The sequence below is a fragment of the Myxozyma melibiosi genome (genome assembly GCF_037950935.1).
Source record: "Myxozyma melibiosi strain Phaff 52-87 chromosome Unknown BZA70scaffold_6, whole genome shotgun sequence".
NCBI lineage: Eukaryota > Fungi > Ascomycota > Lipomycetes > Lipomycetales > Lipomycetaceae > Myxozyma > Myxozyma melibiosi.
The window spans coordinates 688847-707084 of NW_027042920.1; the positions used below are offsets into that span (position 1 = coordinate 688847).

The 18238-nt window shown below is 54.2% G+C and overlaps 9 protein-coding genes across 9 annotated transcripts; 6 read left to right on the forward strand and 3 right to left on the reverse strand.

Annotated features, from left to right (window-relative positions):
* The first annotated feature begins 81 nt into the window (after nt 1–81).
* On the forward strand, nt 82–1519 carry BZA70DRAFT_279325 (uncharacterized protein). Its single transcript, XM_064912754.1, has 2 exons — nt 82–322; nt 403–1519. The coding sequence occupies exons 1-2, from the start codon at nt 207–209 to the stop codon at nt 1442–1444; spliced, it is 1158 nt and encodes a 385-aa protein (XP_064768241.1). The 5' UTR covers nt 82–206; the 3' UTR covers nt 1445–1519.
* BZA70DRAFT_279328 (protein phosphatase 4 core regulatory subunit R2) lies at nt 1517–2572 on the forward strand. The gene is made up of 2 exons (XM_064912755.1): nt 1517–1685; nt 1752–2572. The coding sequence occupies exons 1-2, from the start codon at nt 1676–1678 to the stop codon at nt 2510–2512; spliced, it is 771 nt and encodes a 256-aa protein (XP_064768242.1). The 5' UTR covers nt 1517–1675; the 3' UTR covers nt 2513–2572.
* Nucleotides 2573–3757, reverse strand: BZA70DRAFT_279329 (mitochondrial ribosomal subunit protein-domain-containing protein). Its single transcript, XM_064912756.1, has one exon. The coding sequence runs from the start codon at nt 3678–3680 to the stop codon at nt 2613–2615; it is 1068 nt and encodes a 355-aa protein (XP_064768243.1). The 5' UTR covers nt 3681–3757; the 3' UTR covers nt 2573–2612.
* A 390-nt stretch (nt 3758–4147) lies between these two features.
* Nucleotides 4148–6745, forward strand: BZA70DRAFT_289845 (histone acetyltransferases subunit 3-domain-containing protein; the record flags this gene model as incomplete). Its single annotated transcript, XM_064914152.1, has 2 exons — nt 4148–4607; nt 4695–6745. The coding sequence occupies 2 exons, from the start codon at nt 4148–4150 to the stop codon at nt 6743–6745; spliced, it is 2511 nt and encodes an 836-aa protein (XP_064768244.1).
* A 78-nt stretch (nt 6746–6823) lies between these two features.
* On the reverse strand, nt 6824–10099 carry BZA70DRAFT_176129 (armadillo-type protein). Its single transcript, XM_064909900.1, has 3 exons — nt 9731–10099; nt 9404–9568; nt 6824–9335 (listed from the first exon to the last, which is right to left on the reverse strand). Exons 1-3 carry the CDS (start codon nt 9929–9931, stop codon nt 6990–6992), a joined length of 2712 nt encoding a protein of 903 aa, XP_064768245.1. The 5' UTR covers nt 9932–10099; the 3' UTR covers nt 6824–6989.
* A 1089-nt stretch (nt 10100–11188) lies between these two features.
* Nucleotides 11189–12014, reverse strand: BZA70DRAFT_279334 (CybS-domain-containing protein). Its single transcript, XM_064912757.1, has 2 exons — nt 11854–12014; nt 11189–11783 (listed from the first exon to the last, which is right to left on the reverse strand). The coding sequence occupies exons 1-2, from the start codon at nt 11987–11989 to the stop codon at nt 11410–11412; spliced, it is 510 nt and encodes a 169-aa protein (XP_064768246.1). The 5' UTR covers nt 11990–12014; the 3' UTR covers nt 11189–11409.
* A 34-nt stretch (nt 12015–12048) lies between these two features.
* Nucleotides 12049–14388, forward strand: BZA70DRAFT_279335 (mitochondrial processing peptidase beta subunit). Its single transcript, XM_064912758.1, has 3 exons — nt 12049–12437; nt 12520–12723; nt 12816–14388. Exons 1-3 carry the CDS (start codon nt 12279–12281, stop codon nt 13890–13892), a joined length of 1440 nt encoding a protein of 479 aa, XP_064768247.1. The 5' UTR covers nt 12049–12278; the 3' UTR covers nt 13893–14388.
* Nucleotides 14309–16252, forward strand: BZA70DRAFT_279338 (uncharacterized protein). The gene has a single exon (XM_064912759.1). The coding sequence runs from the start codon at nt 14548–14550 to the stop codon at nt 16204–16206; it is 1659 nt and encodes a 552-aa protein (XP_064768248.1). The 5' UTR covers nt 14309–14547; the 3' UTR covers nt 16207–16252.
* Nucleotides 16253–16291: 39 nt separating this feature from the next.
* On the forward strand, nt 16292–18200 carry BZA70DRAFT_279340 (uncharacterized protein). The gene has a single exon (XM_064912760.1). The coding sequence runs from the start codon at nt 16443–16445 to the stop codon at nt 18123–18125; it is 1683 nt and encodes a 560-aa protein (XP_064768249.1). The 5' UTR covers nt 16292–16442; the 3' UTR covers nt 18126–18200.
* The last annotated feature ends 38 nt before the right edge of the window (nt 18201–18238 follow it).

Below are 18238 nucleotides of genomic sequence, written 5' to 3' on the forward strand. Positions count from 1 at the left end.
TGCTTATGTAATGTGTAAGAGATTATGTCATCACATTGAGGGCTGGGGTTCCCGGCGCTGCTCTCTCGCGTTCTCCAGCAGCTCGACGGTTGCCTGCTCAGAGCTGACATTGTTGCTGTTTGTTTGTTCTTTGCTTCTTCTCAAACAATCACCGCTCGAGTCAGCAGAGACCGCCGGACTAGATTCACATATTCACACGACAGATCATGGCGACAATGGACATAGACCACGACGTGCCTACGATCCTCTCCACGCTGCGCTCGGAGTCGGCGCCTGAGCTCGCCGGTGATTTCTACGCAATGGAGGATTTGTGGGAGCGGAGGTATGTCTGTGATGATTGATGATCTTGTGTTGATCAGAAGAGATCACTTCTTCGCTTCGATCCGTACTAACAACTCACAGACTCTGGCACCAGCTCACCGACGTCCTCGTGCGTTTCTTCGAGCATCCCGACAGCGCTCCGCTGCGAACGCGAGTCTACAACCAGTTCGTCTCGACCTTCGAGTCCAAGATCAACCAGCTCAAGCTCGTCAGTCTTGGTCTGGCCACAGCGGCGACGTTTGACAACAAGACCGAGGCGCTTGAGTTTATGACTGCGCTCGCAGAGAAGGTCAACTCGCCATCGACTCAAGACGCATACGTATACGCCACTATCGAGAGCGCACGCGTGAAGCTGCAGCTCAACGATCTCGATGGTGCGCGCGAGACAATGGATGCCGCGTCGGCGATCCTCGATAAGTTTGACTCGGTCGAGTCCGTCATCAACGCCGCGTTCTACTCCGTCAACGCGGACTACTACAAAGCCAAGGCTGATTTCGCGCAGTACTACCGCAGCTCTCTGCGGTTCCTCGCCTGCATCTCCATCACCGATCTGTCGCTGATGGCGCAGCGCGAGCGTGCATATGATCTCGCTATCGCGGCCTTGCTCGGCGACAGCATCTACAACTTTGGTGAGCTTCTGCTGCACCCCATCCTCGACAGTCTCGCGGCGACTGAGTTCAAGTGGCTGCGCGATCTCTTGTTTGCACTCAACGTCGGAAATCTTGCTGTTTTTGACGAGCTGCGTCCCAAGCTGGCGTCGACGCCGATTCTCGCGGGCACAGACGAGTTCCTGCGCGACAAGTTCTGCACTATGGCGCTCATCGAGGCTGTCTTCCAGCGCCCGGCATCCGACCGCACGCTCTCGTTCTCGATGATTGCAAACGAAACGCGACTCAGCCACGAGAACGTCGAGTTTCTGGTGATGCGCGCGCTCAGTCTCGGTCTGATGCGCGGCACGATCGACCAGGTGGGCGAGCGTGTAAACATCACCTGGCTGCAGCCGCGGATCATGACCAAAGACCAGATCGAAAGCATGCGGCAGCGACTGATTGAGTGGGACCGCTCGGTGAGCGAGCTGGGTGGATGGGTTGAGACTGCTGGTAAGGAGGTGTGGGCGCAGTAGATGAATAAATGTTCTATATAGCTATTGTATTGTAGTAGAGAAGTATTAGTCATAGCTTACAAACCATCAACCAACTCAGGGGCGCTGGTCTTCTGCCTCACATCCGCAGCTTTGTCCAGTAAACAAACGCCAAAAAGGCCCCAATTCGCCCGCCCGCGCCGAGGAATTGCAGATTCGGAACGATAAGAAACCAGAACGGAACCGCAGCATGCTCCCGGACGAGCAGCGAAGATGAAATCACGTATGTTGTTGCTCCGCACGCTCAGGATCAGGTTGCGCAGGTTACTAAACAGGCTCATCCATCCAGCCTCCGCCATGCTCGAAGACGCAGTCCGCAGCGGTGCGTTCGACGCCGAGACGCAGTCGTGGCCGGCGCTGCGTAGTCATATTATCAGTCTGATAGAAGACGCGTTCGCGACGCAGTTCACCGCTGCTGCACTCAGACCCCGACCGACATCTACATCTACATCAGCTCGCCAAGACACGGCAGAGACGACAGAAGCAGCGGCAGAGACAGAGACAGAGAGAGAAACAGAAAGAGAAATAGATACGGAGACAGGAACAGCAACAGCAACAGCAACAGCAACAGCGACGGCAACAGCACCCATCGCCAACGGCCCCACAGACCAGCAGACCACAGAGCTCAAACACGTCATAGACACCCTCATCAGCGGCTTCCCGACCGCGCCGCCGTTCACGCTGCAACGCCTGGCCGAGCTGGCGAAATACCCTACCCGGCATCACAACACGCGCGACAAGTACCTGCGCGCGCTTTCGCGGGTTGTGTCGGTCGAGAGCTGTATGGGCGAGTTCCGGGACTTTTCAAATAGCGACGGCACCGGGTTCTCGACGCTGGGACTGAACGGGAATGAGCCCGAGGTCAAGCTGAGTCCGATCGAATGGTTGATTGATACGGGAACGCCGCCGCCGCCGGATGCTGATGAGGTGGCTACTAACGGGGATGCAGAGGCGAGCACGCACACAGACGAGGATGAGCAGATGGATGTCGATTCGACGACGGCGCTGCCAGAAAGTAACGGCGAGTCAGCTGCAGAGCAAACGCAGTAAGAAATTGCATCTTGCTACAGTACAACTACTATTTCCAATATGTACAATATCTGTATTAATATCTGCTGCAATCTACAATATACATAATAGGATCCGTAATCTAATACACATCAAGAGCATCCTGCGGTCTCTCCCACTCCTTCGGGAACATTGGCACTTTCTTCTTTGGCTTGACGTGTCTGGTGTCGCGCGGAATGTCCTCAAACGCCTCGGTCTCGATGTCGTAGGCCTCGACCAGCAGCTTCTTCAGCGAATCAGCCAGGAACTTTTTGTTCTGCACCGCGTTCGGGAAACGCTCGGAGCTCATGTGAACGATGCCGGAGGTCGGATTGTATCGCGGTCCGCAGAGCAAAGACATCTTGTGCACCCGCTTAGCGCGCTCTTTGCCTTCGCCAAAGTACAGCTTCGCGACCGCCTTCATCTCGAATTCAACCGTCACCTTCGCCTCGCCCGCATGCTCCTGTCCCATGTAGGTTGTGTACCGGAACTTGAAGACCTCTTTATTGGTAGGAGCAACAAACGGAATCGCTTCCTTGCTCAGCAACGGCATCTCCCAGGCCGCCACGCGGTTGTACTCTCGCTTCTCGCGGTGCTGCTCCACCCGGCGATGCACCTCTGACGGCAATTCGTCTCCGTCCTGCGGTCTCTCCACGGGCCAGAACTCTTCATTTTCTTGTGCGGTCTCGAGCTCCATCTGCTGGCGAAGGTCGTCCGCCATAACGTCCGTCGGCGTCTCCAGTTCTTCGTCGCGCGGCATTTTGATCGTGAACGAGTTACGATTAGGGCCTACCGCCTCCTCTGGACTCGGGTCGTAGTAGATAAAGTCCTCGTCGTCTCCTCCGGGATCTTGCCCGGTCTTCTCTGCCCTCTTCCGCATAGCGTCGTCATACACTGCGATTTCCGCCGCAACGTCCGAGTACTCTGCGTCGCGCATGGAAGGAAAGCTGCCCCGGTATCTAGCCTTGATCTCGTGGTAGTTCTCCGGTAATTCGAGACCGCCCGAGTCGTCTTCATCATCGCCCTCCTCCTCCTCGTCGCGTGCTGGTCGTGTGGATGAAAAGTAGCGGCCGGGAGTCGTCGCAGTGATCGGAAGAAGCGCCCGGCTGCGCTGCTGCTGCAGGGCTCTCGCGGGCAGCGCCAATTGCCGACGTATTAACAAGCGCAGCATTGTCTGTGTTCTCTCGAAGCACCTGAGTGAAATATACAAAAGCGCTGGATGAGAACGCAGTTGAAGACGACGACGAGAATGAATTCGACGAAGAAAAAACCAAAACGAGGACAGAAAATGCATTGAAACCGGAATCTTGAACCTGAACCTGAACCAGCTCCAAACCCTCGCTGAACTGTAAGCGGGAACCTCCCCCCAGGCTCATCCCTCCTCTCATCCTTTAATCGGCATCGTCAGACTCGGTTGTCCGTCAGAATTATTTGCCAGAAACAACAGCAACGGCAGCGAAACGACAGGGCAGACGAGTGCGGAAACGGAATACACAATTAGAAGACCGCGAGGAGATTCAGCCTGTTTTTCAGATATTCGTACATGCGACCGGCAATCATTGCAGTCTCTGATCTGAACCTCCGACCAGCTACCTCCTAATACTTCCTACGCGACAGAAAGAAAAATACACTGGAACGATGCTTCCGGCCGGGAAGGGCAAAGGAAAGGGTAAACCGACCGCTGCCGGGTCTGAGATCGATGTTCCGCCGGCGGTCTACGATAACCTGATTGCCACGTACATTGCGAGCGCGAGCAATCTAGCCTCTGGATCTGCAGCTGGCGGTGGTGGCGGCGGTGCAGCGGCAGATGCTGCGGTGGGAAGTCGCTCGACGTCGCCTGAGCTGTCTGCGTTGGGTGGGTCGGGGAACGGGGCGGCGATTCCACCGCTGGCGTCGTTGACGGCGTTGCATGCGGACCTTAAGATTTTGGTCGGTAAGGCGCAGGCGAGGATAACGAGGTCCCAGACGGCGCTGCGCAAGCTGGAAGCTAGACGGACAAAGCTGGCGTCGAAGATACAGGTTGTTGAGAGTGCTAGTAAAGCAGCAGAGAGAACTGGCAGCGAGGAACCACTGCCGAAGCGAAAGAGCATGCATGAGGGTAATTATTCACCTCTTTCTTTTAAAATTCAATTACGTGATATACGTGATATCTTCGAGTGCAGTTGACTAACTATTCAACTTCTAGCCTCTGTCAAAATTGAAGACTCCGAGCCAGAAAGACAACGAAGACGACTGAGCTCAACAGAACCGCCGTCGACGGCAGCCGCGACCGCGACAAACTCTCCCACAAGATCACCTTCGAAAGCTCTCACGTCCGGCAAGCGTCCTCCAGAGACATCACCTCCTCCCCCGAATTCTATCGCACAATCTTCAGTTGCTGCGTCTGTCTCCGCAACGGCGGCGGAGTCGCTGGCAGCGACGGCTACGAGTTCTTCGGTTTCAGTTGATGGGCTTGGGGCGAAGGTTGATGAAGACGGTGGGTCGAGAGCTGCAAAGTCAACAGAGTCGAATGTTCAGTCGACGGTAGACACGAGAGAAAAGAACCCGGGGTCGGAGTATGTGTCTGTGCAGACGATTCCTACTGCTGCACTGGCGTTCATGAACGACACCTACGACGACCAAATCCCGTCGTCCGGCACCGAAGATTTGAAGAAGAAATACGGCGTGGCGTCGTATCCTACAAAAGATCTCTCGAGCTTGCTTCCCGGTGACATCCCCGATGAGGATTTCTCAAAGGCCAAACCGGCGAATCAAGTCCAGGCTACAACTTTCCAGGCTTACATCGAGCCCTACTTCAAGCCCTACACAGAAGAGGATCTCTCGTTCCTGTCTGAGAAGCAGGATAACCTGACGCCATATCTCATCCCCCACCTCGGTCCGTACTACCAAGATGTGTGGGCGGAAGAAGACGGTGGGACGGGAAACTACTCCCCCGCGCCGCGAGATTCATCAGGCGGAGCGGCGGGCAAGTTCCACGATCCCGCAGCACGGCTGATGTCCTGCGGCAGCTCTGAGCAGCTATCGGAGGATTTCCTAGAGACTGAGGATATTTCCTGCGGACCGCTGGCGAGCCGGATACTCTCGGCACTGCTCAAGGACGAGTCTGACGATCTGCCGATTCCAAACACGACAACGATAAACGGCAACGCAAATACCGTGCTCGGAGTCCCGCCTACGTCTGCTTCTACGGCTGCCAACGGCGACGATGAAAATAGCAGTGCGGTGCCGGCGTCGGCTGCGGCGGTTGCGGCGGCAATGGCGGAGGGCGCGCAGGTTCTGTCGTCGTCGTCTGCGTTTGCCGAACAGCAAGGCTGGCGCGTGTCCTCCGTCAAAGCGGACTATCAAACCCTTGAAGAGCGACTTAAGCGCGAATTCAGATACGTCGGCATCCTCGGCGACAACGACGACCAGCAGCAGCAGCAGGCTTTACTTACCGGCCCCACGGGTGCGGGAAAAGGCGCTGGCGGCGGCGCAGGCGGGAGTCAGTTGGTGCCCGAGTGGGCTACGCGGGAAGACGACGAGATATGCGCGGAGCTACGGAAGCTGCAGCGGCAGCTGCGGGGCGTTTCGGTCGTGAACGCGAAGCGGAAACGGGTGCTGGAGAAGATTGTGCTGGAGCAGATGGCGTATCAGGAGTACACGCAGATTCTGGAGGACCTCGATAAGCAGGTTGATCAGGCGTACATCAAGCGCACGCGCACGATCCGAAACAAAAAGAAGAAATCGTCGTCTTCGTCGTCGAACCCAGCAAACTCCTCATCCTCAGCCGCGAACGCGTCCACGCCCGCCACAAACGGCGCAGCGCCGAACGGAGTTAATACGGCGGGCGTGCCGGTCAGACCTGGTAGCGAGCTCGGCGAGGGGATTCGTGCGTTGTTGGAGAAACGCCGGCGGTGGATCGAAAAGATCGGGCCGGTGTTTCCGCCGCCGGAGATTATGAAGCGGGTGCCGAGTAAGTCTGTGTTTGCTGATCTTGATCGCGAGGAACGGGAGGCTGCTGAAGCTGAAGCTGCTGCTGCGGCTGCTGCCGCCGCCGCCGCTGCCGCTGCTGAAAAAGCAGCAGCAGAGAAAGCGGGCGACAACGCCGGCGATGCGAACGACACCACGGAGGGGAAGACCAACACGGACGCACCAGATGCAGAGGGCACGGTTGACGGAGTGAAGAATGAGGTGACGGGTGATTCGGTAGATGTGAAGATGGAGGATGCGCCGGCTGAGCAGGCTGTTTCGGCGTGAGGTGGAGGCATTGTATATTATTATCGAGAAATGAAGTTGAGAGGTGAGAGAATATAGTATTTCTACAGTCATCTTGTTATCTGTTGTAGTTTAGAGTAGATTGTATACGTATACATTCACATGAAAAAGATGAGTATATACACCGTATGTGAGAAAAATAGTCTTTATTTCATTTCGTTTCACTTTACAAAATGCAGTCTGCACTCGCTACAACAACTTCTAGCCGCACTATCACTACCGGCACCTACGCCTCCTCCGCCCGGTTCTCGTTCTTCTTCAAAATCACGAGTCCCTCGAGCGTACTAGCGAGCGCGATATACTCATCATTCTCCAGCTCCGCGCGCTCGCCGTGTCCGAGCAACACCGGCGTGCTGTGCGTGACCCAGCCGGTGATGGTCTTCGGCCGACCGGCCTGGCCGACGGTGTCGACTGCCTGTCCGACCCGGACGTTGACCTGGATCGGCTGCAGGTCGGTGTCGAGCGTGATGAGATGGCGCGCGTGCATAGCAGGGGTGAGGAAGTAGAGGAGGTAGTGAGCAGAGTCGAGGATGAAGGAGTTCGCGTCGACGAGCGATACGAGGACGGTCAGGAGGCCTGCGAGAGAGACGTTGCTCAGGATCTGGCGCTCGGTGTGGAACGGCGTGAGCGTCATTGTGCCCTTGGCGAGGTGCAGCAGACCCTGCGCGATGCGGACCATGAACAGGCTGTTGGCTTCCTTGGAGTAGTAGCTCGCGAGCTGCCGCAGGAGCTGCGCCAGTCGCGCGTTGTTGGTTCCGGCGCCGACGAGGCCCATCGCGAAGATCGCGTTGACGGCAACGTCGAGATCGCCGTCGTGGGAATATCGCGAGAGCGTGTCGAATACCTTCATCTCGGGGTTCGACGCGGAAACGAGACCCATCGCAAGTGGAACTGCGCGTCGGATGGAGCCTTCGCCGTAGTGCATCAGATGGCCAAATTGTCTCAGGACCATCTCAGACCCAATATCTTCGCCCATGGCAATGATTGCGAGACCGAGAACAGCGTAGCCCTGGTACAAGTCATCGCCCTTCTCCTCGCTCGACCCTCCTTCCTCCTTATCGTCGGTAGGTGGCTTCTCGCTGCAGATATGGAGCAATTGCTGGATCTTGAGCACGTTGCCCGTGCCAGCAAAAGAGCAGATGTCGACCAGCACCTGCGTGTTGCGACCTATCGGATGCTCGATGGCCTTGAGCGTCTCGATGATGACATCAGCGGCATCCTGCTTGCCCATGTAGAGGAGACCGAGACCGAGCGACATAAAGCGCGCCCACTTGTCTGACAGCTGCGGCTCGTCGCGCTCCATGAGCGTCTGCAGGATAGTCTCGGTGATGTCGCCATTGCACGAGCCGACGAATGTCAGGCCGAGCGAAAGGGTCGCGAGCGCCGAGAGCTGCATGCTCAGTGATGTGTCTGCGATAAGCGGCAACAGCAAGCCGGCAATGTCCTGACGCTGAGACCCAGCGTATGCAAGACCGAGACCGATTATTGCCGACAGCCGGAGAGGGACGCTTCGGCTCTCGACGTGCTCTGAGAGAAGCGCTAGCGCTGGGTCAGATTCGTTGTGAACCGAGGTGTTTACAATACCAATGCCAAGAAGCGATCCGGCCTTGATGTATTCCTCAGACGAGTACATGTACTTGTCAAGCTGTTGAAGACCCTGCTCGACATCCCAGAGTAAGATCGTGGCGACACCGGCGGTGGCAGAGAGCATGCCAGAGTCCTTGTTTTTGTACACCCACGAGCTCGCTTCTTCGTCGACGACCATCAGCTTATCCTTGCCGAAACCGGCATTGACGAACGCGTTGACAAAACTCGCGGCGAGGTTCTGTTTCGCTGAATCGACAAGACCCGAGTCTGGCCCGCCTCGTGTGTGCTCGAGATGGCTTTTGTAGATATCCTCGGGAACCTTGGGCTCGAGAACGTTGAGCTCCTTGGCTAAGAACAAAAAGTACTCAGACAGGCGGGTGTTGGAGAGGCATTCCTGGACCTCTTCGTTGGGAAGCTCGAGCCAGATCTGCTGGCGCGCGAGAATGAACGCGAGCTGCTTGTGGACAAGGACGTCGTCGGTGGCATCGAAGACTGCGCGGATCGAGTCGTGGTCATCAAGTCTGATTGCGACGGAAATGGCTTGAGTGAGCTCCTTTTGCGAGAGATAGATGTTGAAGGCCGTGCGCAAAAAGGCTTGGTCGTCCGGTGGCGGGAGAAGATTGACGCAGGAGACAATGTATAAGCAGACGCGAGCGTAGGTATCCTTATCAACAAACGGAGGCAGCTTCTCGATAGCCTCAAGCTCGAGCAAAAGATCGACGGCGTCAGCCTCAGCGTTATGCTTGAGGAAGAACGGAACTAATTGGAGAGCGAGATCCATGAGGTCATCAAAGGATTCCTCCTTCTCTAACCGAACGGCATGCTCATCGCCGATTTCGAGAGCCAAGTGGCGAACATACTCATGGCCCCAGTTGCCGATCTCGTCAGAAGATGATGGCGCGAGAAGACGGTAACGAAGCGAATCACGTCTGCCGCTGTCGGCGTATGTCATACCGAGGACCGACAGCACATCAGCGAGCGCAGACTACAATGATAAGGTCAACATCCAGATCGGATGACAAAACAAGTGGAAAGAAATTCAATTGGACATACCTGAAGATCTCCTTGAGGCCACTTCTCGTAGAGATCGGAGAGCTCTTGGTAATGGGGTCTGAGGAACTTGAGAGGCTTTGGAACGGCGGTCATTGAGGAGGTTGAGGTCCGGATGAAGTCCTTGAGGGCATCAAGAGCAGGCTTGTAAAGAGCAGTGTCGGGTTCCTATACAAAGACAGGGATTAGTATGATTGAAGCTGATATGATGGAATGGCGGGAAGATGATGCGATGCGCGTGGCCAATTCAAAGGCGACGAGATCATCAAGTAAAGCGCGCAAGAAAGAAGAATGCGGTGAATCAGATAGTGAAAAAGCATTGTAGCTAACCTTCAGTCTCTCGACAAGCATCTCCAACTCGGATTTAAGCTGCTGATCCTCCTCCGAGAGCTCCTCTTCTTCGGCCTTGTTGTCATCTTTCTTCGCGGGGGCCTTGGCCTTTTCTTTCTCCTTCAGAGCAGAGGAAGCTGATCCGTGATCGGCAGAGGTGCCGGCTTCGGGAGTGTCTTTCTCAGAGTCCTTTTGAGACATGACCGATGTAAGGGAGGGGATGGAGGACAGGGAGTCGATGGATGGGAGGTGATGATTTGGATAGTAGGAGGGGAAGACGGGAGAAGTGTGGTGGAGAGCTGAGAGCGAAGGTTGTGTAGTCAGTGATTATGTAATATATCTTATGTAATTAGATTTTATAGATTTTATGATTGTCTGGAAACAATACAAAGAGAAAATTATAAACTGGAACAGAGGAATAACATAAACAAAGACGATTGCGAAAGTTGCAAAAAAAGAGGAACTTTTGCTAGTAATCGGTATCGGGTTCGGTCACCTGCATGAAGCATTTAGGACGGTGACCGGCCGCGAATTGCACTACAGCTCAAGATGAGTCGTCCTTTGTAAGCCCACAGGTACCAGGTACCTGTGCCCGCCCCCTAAACAGCGCCTGCTCCCATGCCCGGTCACTAAATTAGTGATCGGACGGTCTTGCTGATGACGCTGCGGGCGCTTCCGCACCGGGCCCTGCGATACACGGGCAGACCTACAGCGACATTGAAGTCGGTTGTAGGTAGCGGAGGCGGATTTCAGGCAACATCGCGTCCACCCTGCACGAGGCAGGTTTGGGAGTCCCCAACTAAGCAGGTTTGTCAGGAAGTGCGGACAGACTCGATGAAGACACACACCTGCCATTGAAGCCGGGGAGCCTCCACCGATGAGAGTCCGTCGCTTGATGGCGGCCACCTAGGAACAACGACGCACTGTTACTTCACCGAATTTCCCACCCGCATATAGGTCACTTTTACGTCTGGACAATGCAGACAACGTTAAACGTATAGATTGCAATAGAACTATGAGAAAGCGGGTATTCGCAGCCAGCGAAAGTTCCACTGTACTAAAAAGCGTACAGTTCTAAATTCTATAAAATTCAGCGGTCCTTTATGTTGTGATGTGTCGAAGGTAGGTGGTTCGAGTCTTGTTTGCTCAATTTTCTCTTTTTTTTATCTAAACAGTATCAACAGCACTGTAAATCTATCTCTAATCATCTGTGCATAGAAGAAATTGTAAAATATAAAAGATTCAGGGGATGAAAGAGCATGGTCGTGGTGGTGACATTTGACCCCACATATTCTCGAAATCATAGCTACTGTGCAGCATCTTCATTGACGACTACAACTACATATTATAGCCGAATTAGTGGATTATTAGTCTATGGCATATTCCAAGATATCATTCGTAGTGTATCTGCATAAGCTACGTTGCGGCGATCAAGATGCTACGAGCCTCGACCACATATTCTATAGCGTTGATATCTTCAACGAGTAGATGCATTAACTAGTTACCACAAACAATGTAACTGCAAACAAGACAACAAATAAAAAACGGTTTATAAATTCAGCCCACGACTCCCATCACATGTTAAATTGGCAGTTTCTGTAGTCTTCCGAAGTTGATATACAAAAATGTCAAGTATCTGTTTTCCATTTCTCACATTCATCTGTCGGTCATTAACACACTTACGCAGTCCAGACCTTGGCAATAGTACCGGCCAAGCCGACGTCCTCGGTCTCGAGCTTGTAGAAGCCGTAGCCGGTGACGACGGTGCCGGCAAGCAGCAGGTACATGCAGACGTGGTGCACCTTTCCGAACTCGCGGAGGGGGATGTAGTCGATGATGCAGGACTGGAAGCCGTAGTACGAGTGGACGAGGAGGGACGAGACGAGGATGGAGTCAATGGCAGGGGAGAAGGCGGTGGTGGAGACGAAGGGAGCGACGGTGAGAGGAATCAGGCCGATGGCGATGATACGCTCGAAGGTCCAGTGGTAGGAGCCGTGGAATTTGTCGGGAGGGGGGACCTTGGCAGCGTCATTGACCGTGCCGACAATTCCGCCTGGAATAAGAAGAAGAGCAGAGCGTTAATAGACAATTCTGTATTGAAAGTGACGAGACAAGATACTTACCAGGAGGCTGGGGGATCAAAGGCGGGATGCCGAGATGTCTGACGGCGGGCGCGGAGAAAGCCGGGCGGGCGGCAGACAGACAAGGGCGGGAGATGGCAGCGCGCAGAGGCGAGGCAAAGGCACGGAGAGCAGACATTGTTACAGGACTGAGGAGAATAGAGACAGAGGATGAAGAGAACAAGAAAGACGAGAAGAGTCGGAAGCCGGTCGGAGGCTGCGGGGAGGAAGCAGTTACCCGGCCCGCAACTGCACAACTGCACCAAACTGTGGCTTCATTACTGCGCGAGCAATCAGAGCAGCGCTGATTGGATGGCAGCCGGGACGAGCGCACCGAAGCAAACGACTCCTTCCGCGCAGCTTCCTCGAGGTTTTCTCTCTCTCTGCTTCACCTCCTCGCCCTCTTCCTCTCTTCCCCACTTCTCGCAATGCCGGTCTCTGCTACTCTCCTGCGGTCCGCCGTCGTCCGCTCGTCGGCACTCAGACGCGTCGCCCCCGCCGCCCTGCCAAAGACCCTCGCTCGCTTCCTGGCCACTCCCGCCGCCTCGCCCGCGCCCGTGTACACCACCCTCAAGAACGGCCTGACGGTATGTCCCACTCGCAATTCATCCAATCCCTCTTTCTTTCTCGCCCTCGGCCCGTTTGCTGACAACCCGCCCCCCTTCGCAGATCGCTACTCTCGAGATCCCCTACACCCAGACTGCCACCGTCGGCGTCTGGATCGACTCCGGCTCCCGCTCCGAGACCGAGGCCAACAACGGCACCGCCCACTTCCTCGAGCACCTCGCTTTCAAGGGAACCGAGAAGCGTTCCCAGCGTGACATCGAGCTCGAGATCGAGAACCTCGGCGCCCACCTCAACGCCTACACTTCGGTATGTCCTCTGTCGTACTTTTTTCTTCTTCATATATGAACGGTCATCCCACTTCGAACTCGAACTCATTCTAATTTCCCCTTTCTCCCCAGCGCGAGAACACCGTCTACTACGCCAAGGCCTTCAAGTCCGATGTCCCCAAGACCGTCGAAATCATCTCTGACATTCTCCAAAACTCAAAACTCGAGAAGAGCGCCATCGAGCGTGAGCGCGATGTCATCATCCGCGAGTCCGAAGAAGTCGAGAAGCAATACGAGGAGGTTGTATTTGACCATCTCCACGCTGTCGCCTTCCAGGGCCAGAACCTTGGCCGCACCATCCTCGGCCCCAAGGAGAACATCCTTTCCATCACCCGTGAAGACCTCACCAGCTACATTAGCCAGAACTACAAGGCCGACCGCATGGTCCTTGTCGGCGCCGGTGCTGTCGACCACGAGGAGCTCGTCAAGATTGCTGAGACTCACTTCGGTGGCCTGACCGCCTCGGCCGAGCCGCTTACCATCGGCAGCCCCAGAGGCGAGAAGCCTCAGTTTGTCGGATCCGAGGTCCGCATCCGTGATGATGCTATGCCTGCCGCGCACATCGCCATCGCTGTCGAGGGTGTCTCCTGGAAGGACCCCGACTACTACACCGCCCTTGTTGCGCAGAACATCGTCGGCAGCTGGGATCGTGCGCTCGGCAACGCTTCCGTTATGGGATCGAAGCTCTCGTACGTCTGCTCGGAGGAGAACCTCGCCAACTCCTACATGGGCTTCTCAACCTCGTACTCCGACACCGGTCTCTGGGGTATCTACCTCATCACCGAGAACGTCATGGGTATCGACGATCTCGTCTACTGCGCCATCAAGGAGTGGCGCCGTATCGCTACCTCCGTCACCGAGGCTGAGGTCGAGCGCGCAAAGGCCAAGCTAAAGGCCAACCTTCTTCTTTCCCTCGACAACACCACCGCTATTGCTGAGGACGTTGGCCGCCAGCTTGTCACCACCGGCCGTGTTATCTCCGCCGCCGAGATCGAGCGGATCGTTGATGCCATCACTGTCAAGGACGTCCAGAACTTTGGCCAGAAGTACTTGTGGGACAAGGATATCGCTATCGCTGCCTACGGACCGATAGAAGGACTGCTCGAGTACACCCGTGTCCGAAACTTGATGGCTTCGTTGCGCTGGTAAAGAACGAAGTATGAATCCATAATAAACAATAATTACAAAAAATGGTAAAAATGTTTGGTGGGGTTTCGCTTGTTGACTTTTTCTTTTTATCTCTGTTTGATGTCTTTCTCATTGTCAGTTATATGTCGTTGTCTTATCTAGACGACGAACAGTTTCTTCAAGCATTGGTCATCAGCAATAAGATATGGCAACGAGAATCAGAATCAAACAGGAATAAGGAGAGAGGAGGATATCAGGTGGAAACTATTATATAGAAAATAACATCTCACATGGGCAGAGCGCGACCGAAAGTGAGAAAGCATGTGAATGAGAAGGAGAATGAAAGACGTCCTATGTAATGACAGCAGCTCTTTTATCTTTTATTAGTTTTATATTTACTTTTCTATCTTTCTTTATTTACTTTCATTTTCTTTCATTTTTTTGTTTAGAGCTGCTTGAATTCTTAGTTAAATTTCAGTCTATTGTTGTATGTAAATTTTATCTTTTCAACTATAAACCTCGAGATGGATTTATAGCCGCTTGCTGAGGCTCAGATAAGTTCAGCCTCTTTGTTCTCGTCTCCACAGTACCCACCCCACCTACAAAGAGCCTACGATGGACTGGCTTGACTCAATTTCCCTGTTTCTGCAGATCACTGCGGTTGCTGATCCAGATTATGAAGGACGACTCTAAAGCATCTTATGGTCCATCGCCAGATCTGACCTTCGGCGTCGCCGTGGTGCCATACGACGGCTCATCATCAGATAACTCGACTTTATCCACCGATATCTCTTTCGGCTTGGACTACGACTCTGCTTTCGACTTTTACGAACCCTCCAGTGCGCTTGGGAAAAAGAAGACCGGGTTTCTTTATCAGCCTGTTGCTGGTCGTTGCAGCTTAGGATATGCCAGCGAGACTAATGTTACCCGTATCGCGGATCTTCCTGAGAATTCAAATCTCATTGCCCTGGCGCCGTTGGGATCGGTACAGTGCGGAGCTTCCTTCATAAACCAGGCAGTGGAGGATGGCGCCGAGGCGTTGATTTTTTACGACTACGCCGGCGGCTGGAGCAGTCTTACATTCAACTATCAGGACGACTCGGCCGAGTTATCGTTGATCTCAGACACAAACATGCGCTCGTACTCGTCGTTATCAGTTTACTACGTCACCGGTAAAATCGGTTCCGAGCTCGTCGAGCAGCTAGAATCATACTCTGGGAACTTGACTGATGTGCCTAATGGCGATAAGCTGAAAAGTGACTATGATTCTCGCGATTACGTCCGCGTCTTTGTCGAGATCCAGTCGCATGGCTCGCACCATCTGGCCGCTCTCTTTATCTATATAATAGTCGCAGTGGTAGCTGTTTTGGTATTGTTAGCCGCGGCGTCGGTCATCGTGCACCGTGTCCAGGCTCAAAGACGGAAGAATCTTCTCAGAAGGCTGAAAAACGGCGAGATTGATCTCGCGGCGGTGGGTATTATACGATTGACCGTGCCGAGGGGTATACTTGATACCTTCCCGACCCGGCTCTATGTGCCTACTAGCGGTGACAGTGAGTCGGATCTGCAGCCTGAAGAGACGAATGTGACGACAAAGTCCGCGGAAATGATAGTGACAGCCGCGGAGGTCGCAGGATTCCACCAGCAATCATGTCCGATCTGTCTTGAGGACTTCAGAGTTAACGAGTCGCTTGTCAAACAATTGCCGTGCGAGCACATCTATCACGTCTCATGCATTGATGATTTCCTGGAACATCACTCTTCCGTCTGTCCGCTCTGCAAGCAGTCTGTGCTGCCAAAGGGGTACATCCCGCCGACGCTACAGATCACGAACGCAACCGTCAAACGCGAACGTCTATTGCGACAGGACCGCGAGCGCGGCTTGATTTCAGATGACACTGTCGAGTTTTTGAGTAACGATAGACGGCACGAGTTGCAAGCAAAGGTGTTTCGTGAAAGGTGGGGCGGTGGCGGACGACAAGCGCTTCCGCGGAAATGGACTCGAGTTGCGCCAGATGACAATGATGACGATACGCTCGAGTTGAACGAGCTTAGGCTGCAGTCTACCAGCGCTGGCGAGTCAATTTCGGGAACTACCGCGTATACCGACGACGAGGATACCAGCGAGTCAGAGTATTCGCAGAAAGAACCGGAGCGGGCGAGGCGGCAACTTACGATACTGCAGAGGACGCATTTGCCGGCTAGGGAGGAGCCTGGGGCTATTGTGGCTCCTGATGGATCTGTGATTGTAGTAAGATCTAGCGTGAAGGAAGAGGCGGGGCAGAAGAGTACTATAAAGCAGATTTTGCATTTATTGTTCCCTTACATTTTTTGATTTGCTAGACTACTCTAATAATTTGTAATTCAAAGATCATTGCTGGTTATTGCAAATGTAGAAATAAATATTCCCATCGTAGTTATGGTAAAGCGCGGCTGCTGGGACTTGGTAAGTTCAGTCTTGGCTGTCACCGAAAGTTTCAATATCCACACTGCTCAACTATGAAATTCGCTCGATGAGCATGTTTCTCATCGTTCCTCACCCTCTGAGATCCACCGACTCCGCATCTCTAAATGACGAGGAGTGATTCCGAATCGGCATACGGCCCGTCGCCAAAGATGACCTTCGGCGTCGCAGTGGTGCCGAACGTGAACTCGTCTTCGGCCGCCGAGCTGCAGATCGATATCTTACCCACCGACATCTCTTTCGGCTTGGACTGGGGCTCTGCGTTCTCGTTCCACGAGACGTCGAATGCGTCCGGGAGGAGGAAGACTGGGTTTCTTTATGTGCCGACTTTTGATGACAGTGACTGCGATCCGGATAATATCGGCGAACAGGCGAATGTAACCCGCGTCGCGAATCTCCCGGCGGGGTATAATCTCATCGCGCTGGCGCCGATGCACGAGGTTTCCTGCTCGGATAAGTGGATGGACAAGGCATCACAGGACGGCGCGGATACCTTGATTTTTTACGACACCAGCGACTTCAATTCCACGAGTTTGTCGTTTGATTACCAGACCGGTATCGGGGAGGGAACTTCGCTTATCGACGACATCGGCTCGTTCTCGTTATCAGTCTATTACGTCCCCGGTCGCGTCGGCAGCGAGCTTCTCGAGCAGCTTGAAGCGTATTCTGGGAACTTGACTGGCGTCCCTCACGGGGCTGAGCTTGCGACGTATTACGACTACCGCGACTATGTTCGCGTGGTTGTCGAGATCCAGTCGGTTACAAGACACCATGGCACCGGGCTGTGGGTGTACGTCGTGGTTGCGGTCGCGATTCTCTTGCTGGTGCTGGCTACGACTTCGCTTGCTGTTCATCTTTTCCAGGCGCGGAATCGGAGAAATTTAAGAAGGAGAATGGAGAATGGCGAGATCGACCTCGAGTCGTTGGGGATTAAACGGTTGACGGTGCCAAGGGCTATACTAGACAGTCTCCCGATCCGACTCTATGTTCCTGCCACCGGCGACAGCGACGCAGATCAACAGCAAGAGGAAGCGGCAGTGACGGCAAAGTTGCAGGAAGACGTGATGACGCTGACGACGACGACGGTTGCTGGATTTAACCAGCACTCATGTCCGATCTGTCTCGAGGACTTTGAACCCAACGAGGCGCTTGTCAGGCAATTGCCTTGCAGGCATGTCTACCACGTTGCCTGCATTGATGATTTCCTGGAACACCATTCGTCGCTGTGTCCGCTGTGTAAACAGTCTGCGCTGCCAAAGGGATATATTCCCCCGACGCTGCGGATAACCAACGCCACCGTCAGACGAGAACGACGGATGCGAAGGGCGCGCGAGCGTGGGATGATGATGGATGAGGATGATGAGTATTATAACGGAGACAGACGGCACGGAGGAGGAAGAAGATTGCTGGCCCGCCCTAGGTGGCTTAGCAGCGGACAAGCGCACCACCGGAGATGGAGACGAGTTGCGCCCGAGAATAACGGCGACGACGATAACCTCGAACTACGAGAACTTGCGCGGCAATCTACCGCTGCTGCAATTGAGCCAAATAGAATCATGAGCCCGTACACGGACGCTGAAGAAGACGACGACGGCGACGAGACGCAGCACCGTCGAGGACGGCGACCGACGATCGTGCAGCGAACGCGGCGGCCGGCGAGGAATGAGCCTGGGGCGGTTGTGGCGGCTGACGGGTCTGTGTTTGTGGTTGAGCCTGGGGAGGAGGATGAGGGTTTGCAGAGCGGTCGGATGAAACGGATCTTGCGATTGGTGTTTCCTTATATGTATTGATAATTGCCCTTTGACGGCTGGCGTTTTGTGTAGCTGTTGAGCTGTGGTGTTTGGTTGTTTATAGGTTTGGGAAGTTTGTTATGTTGTCTATTGGGATATGTAATCTACAATGT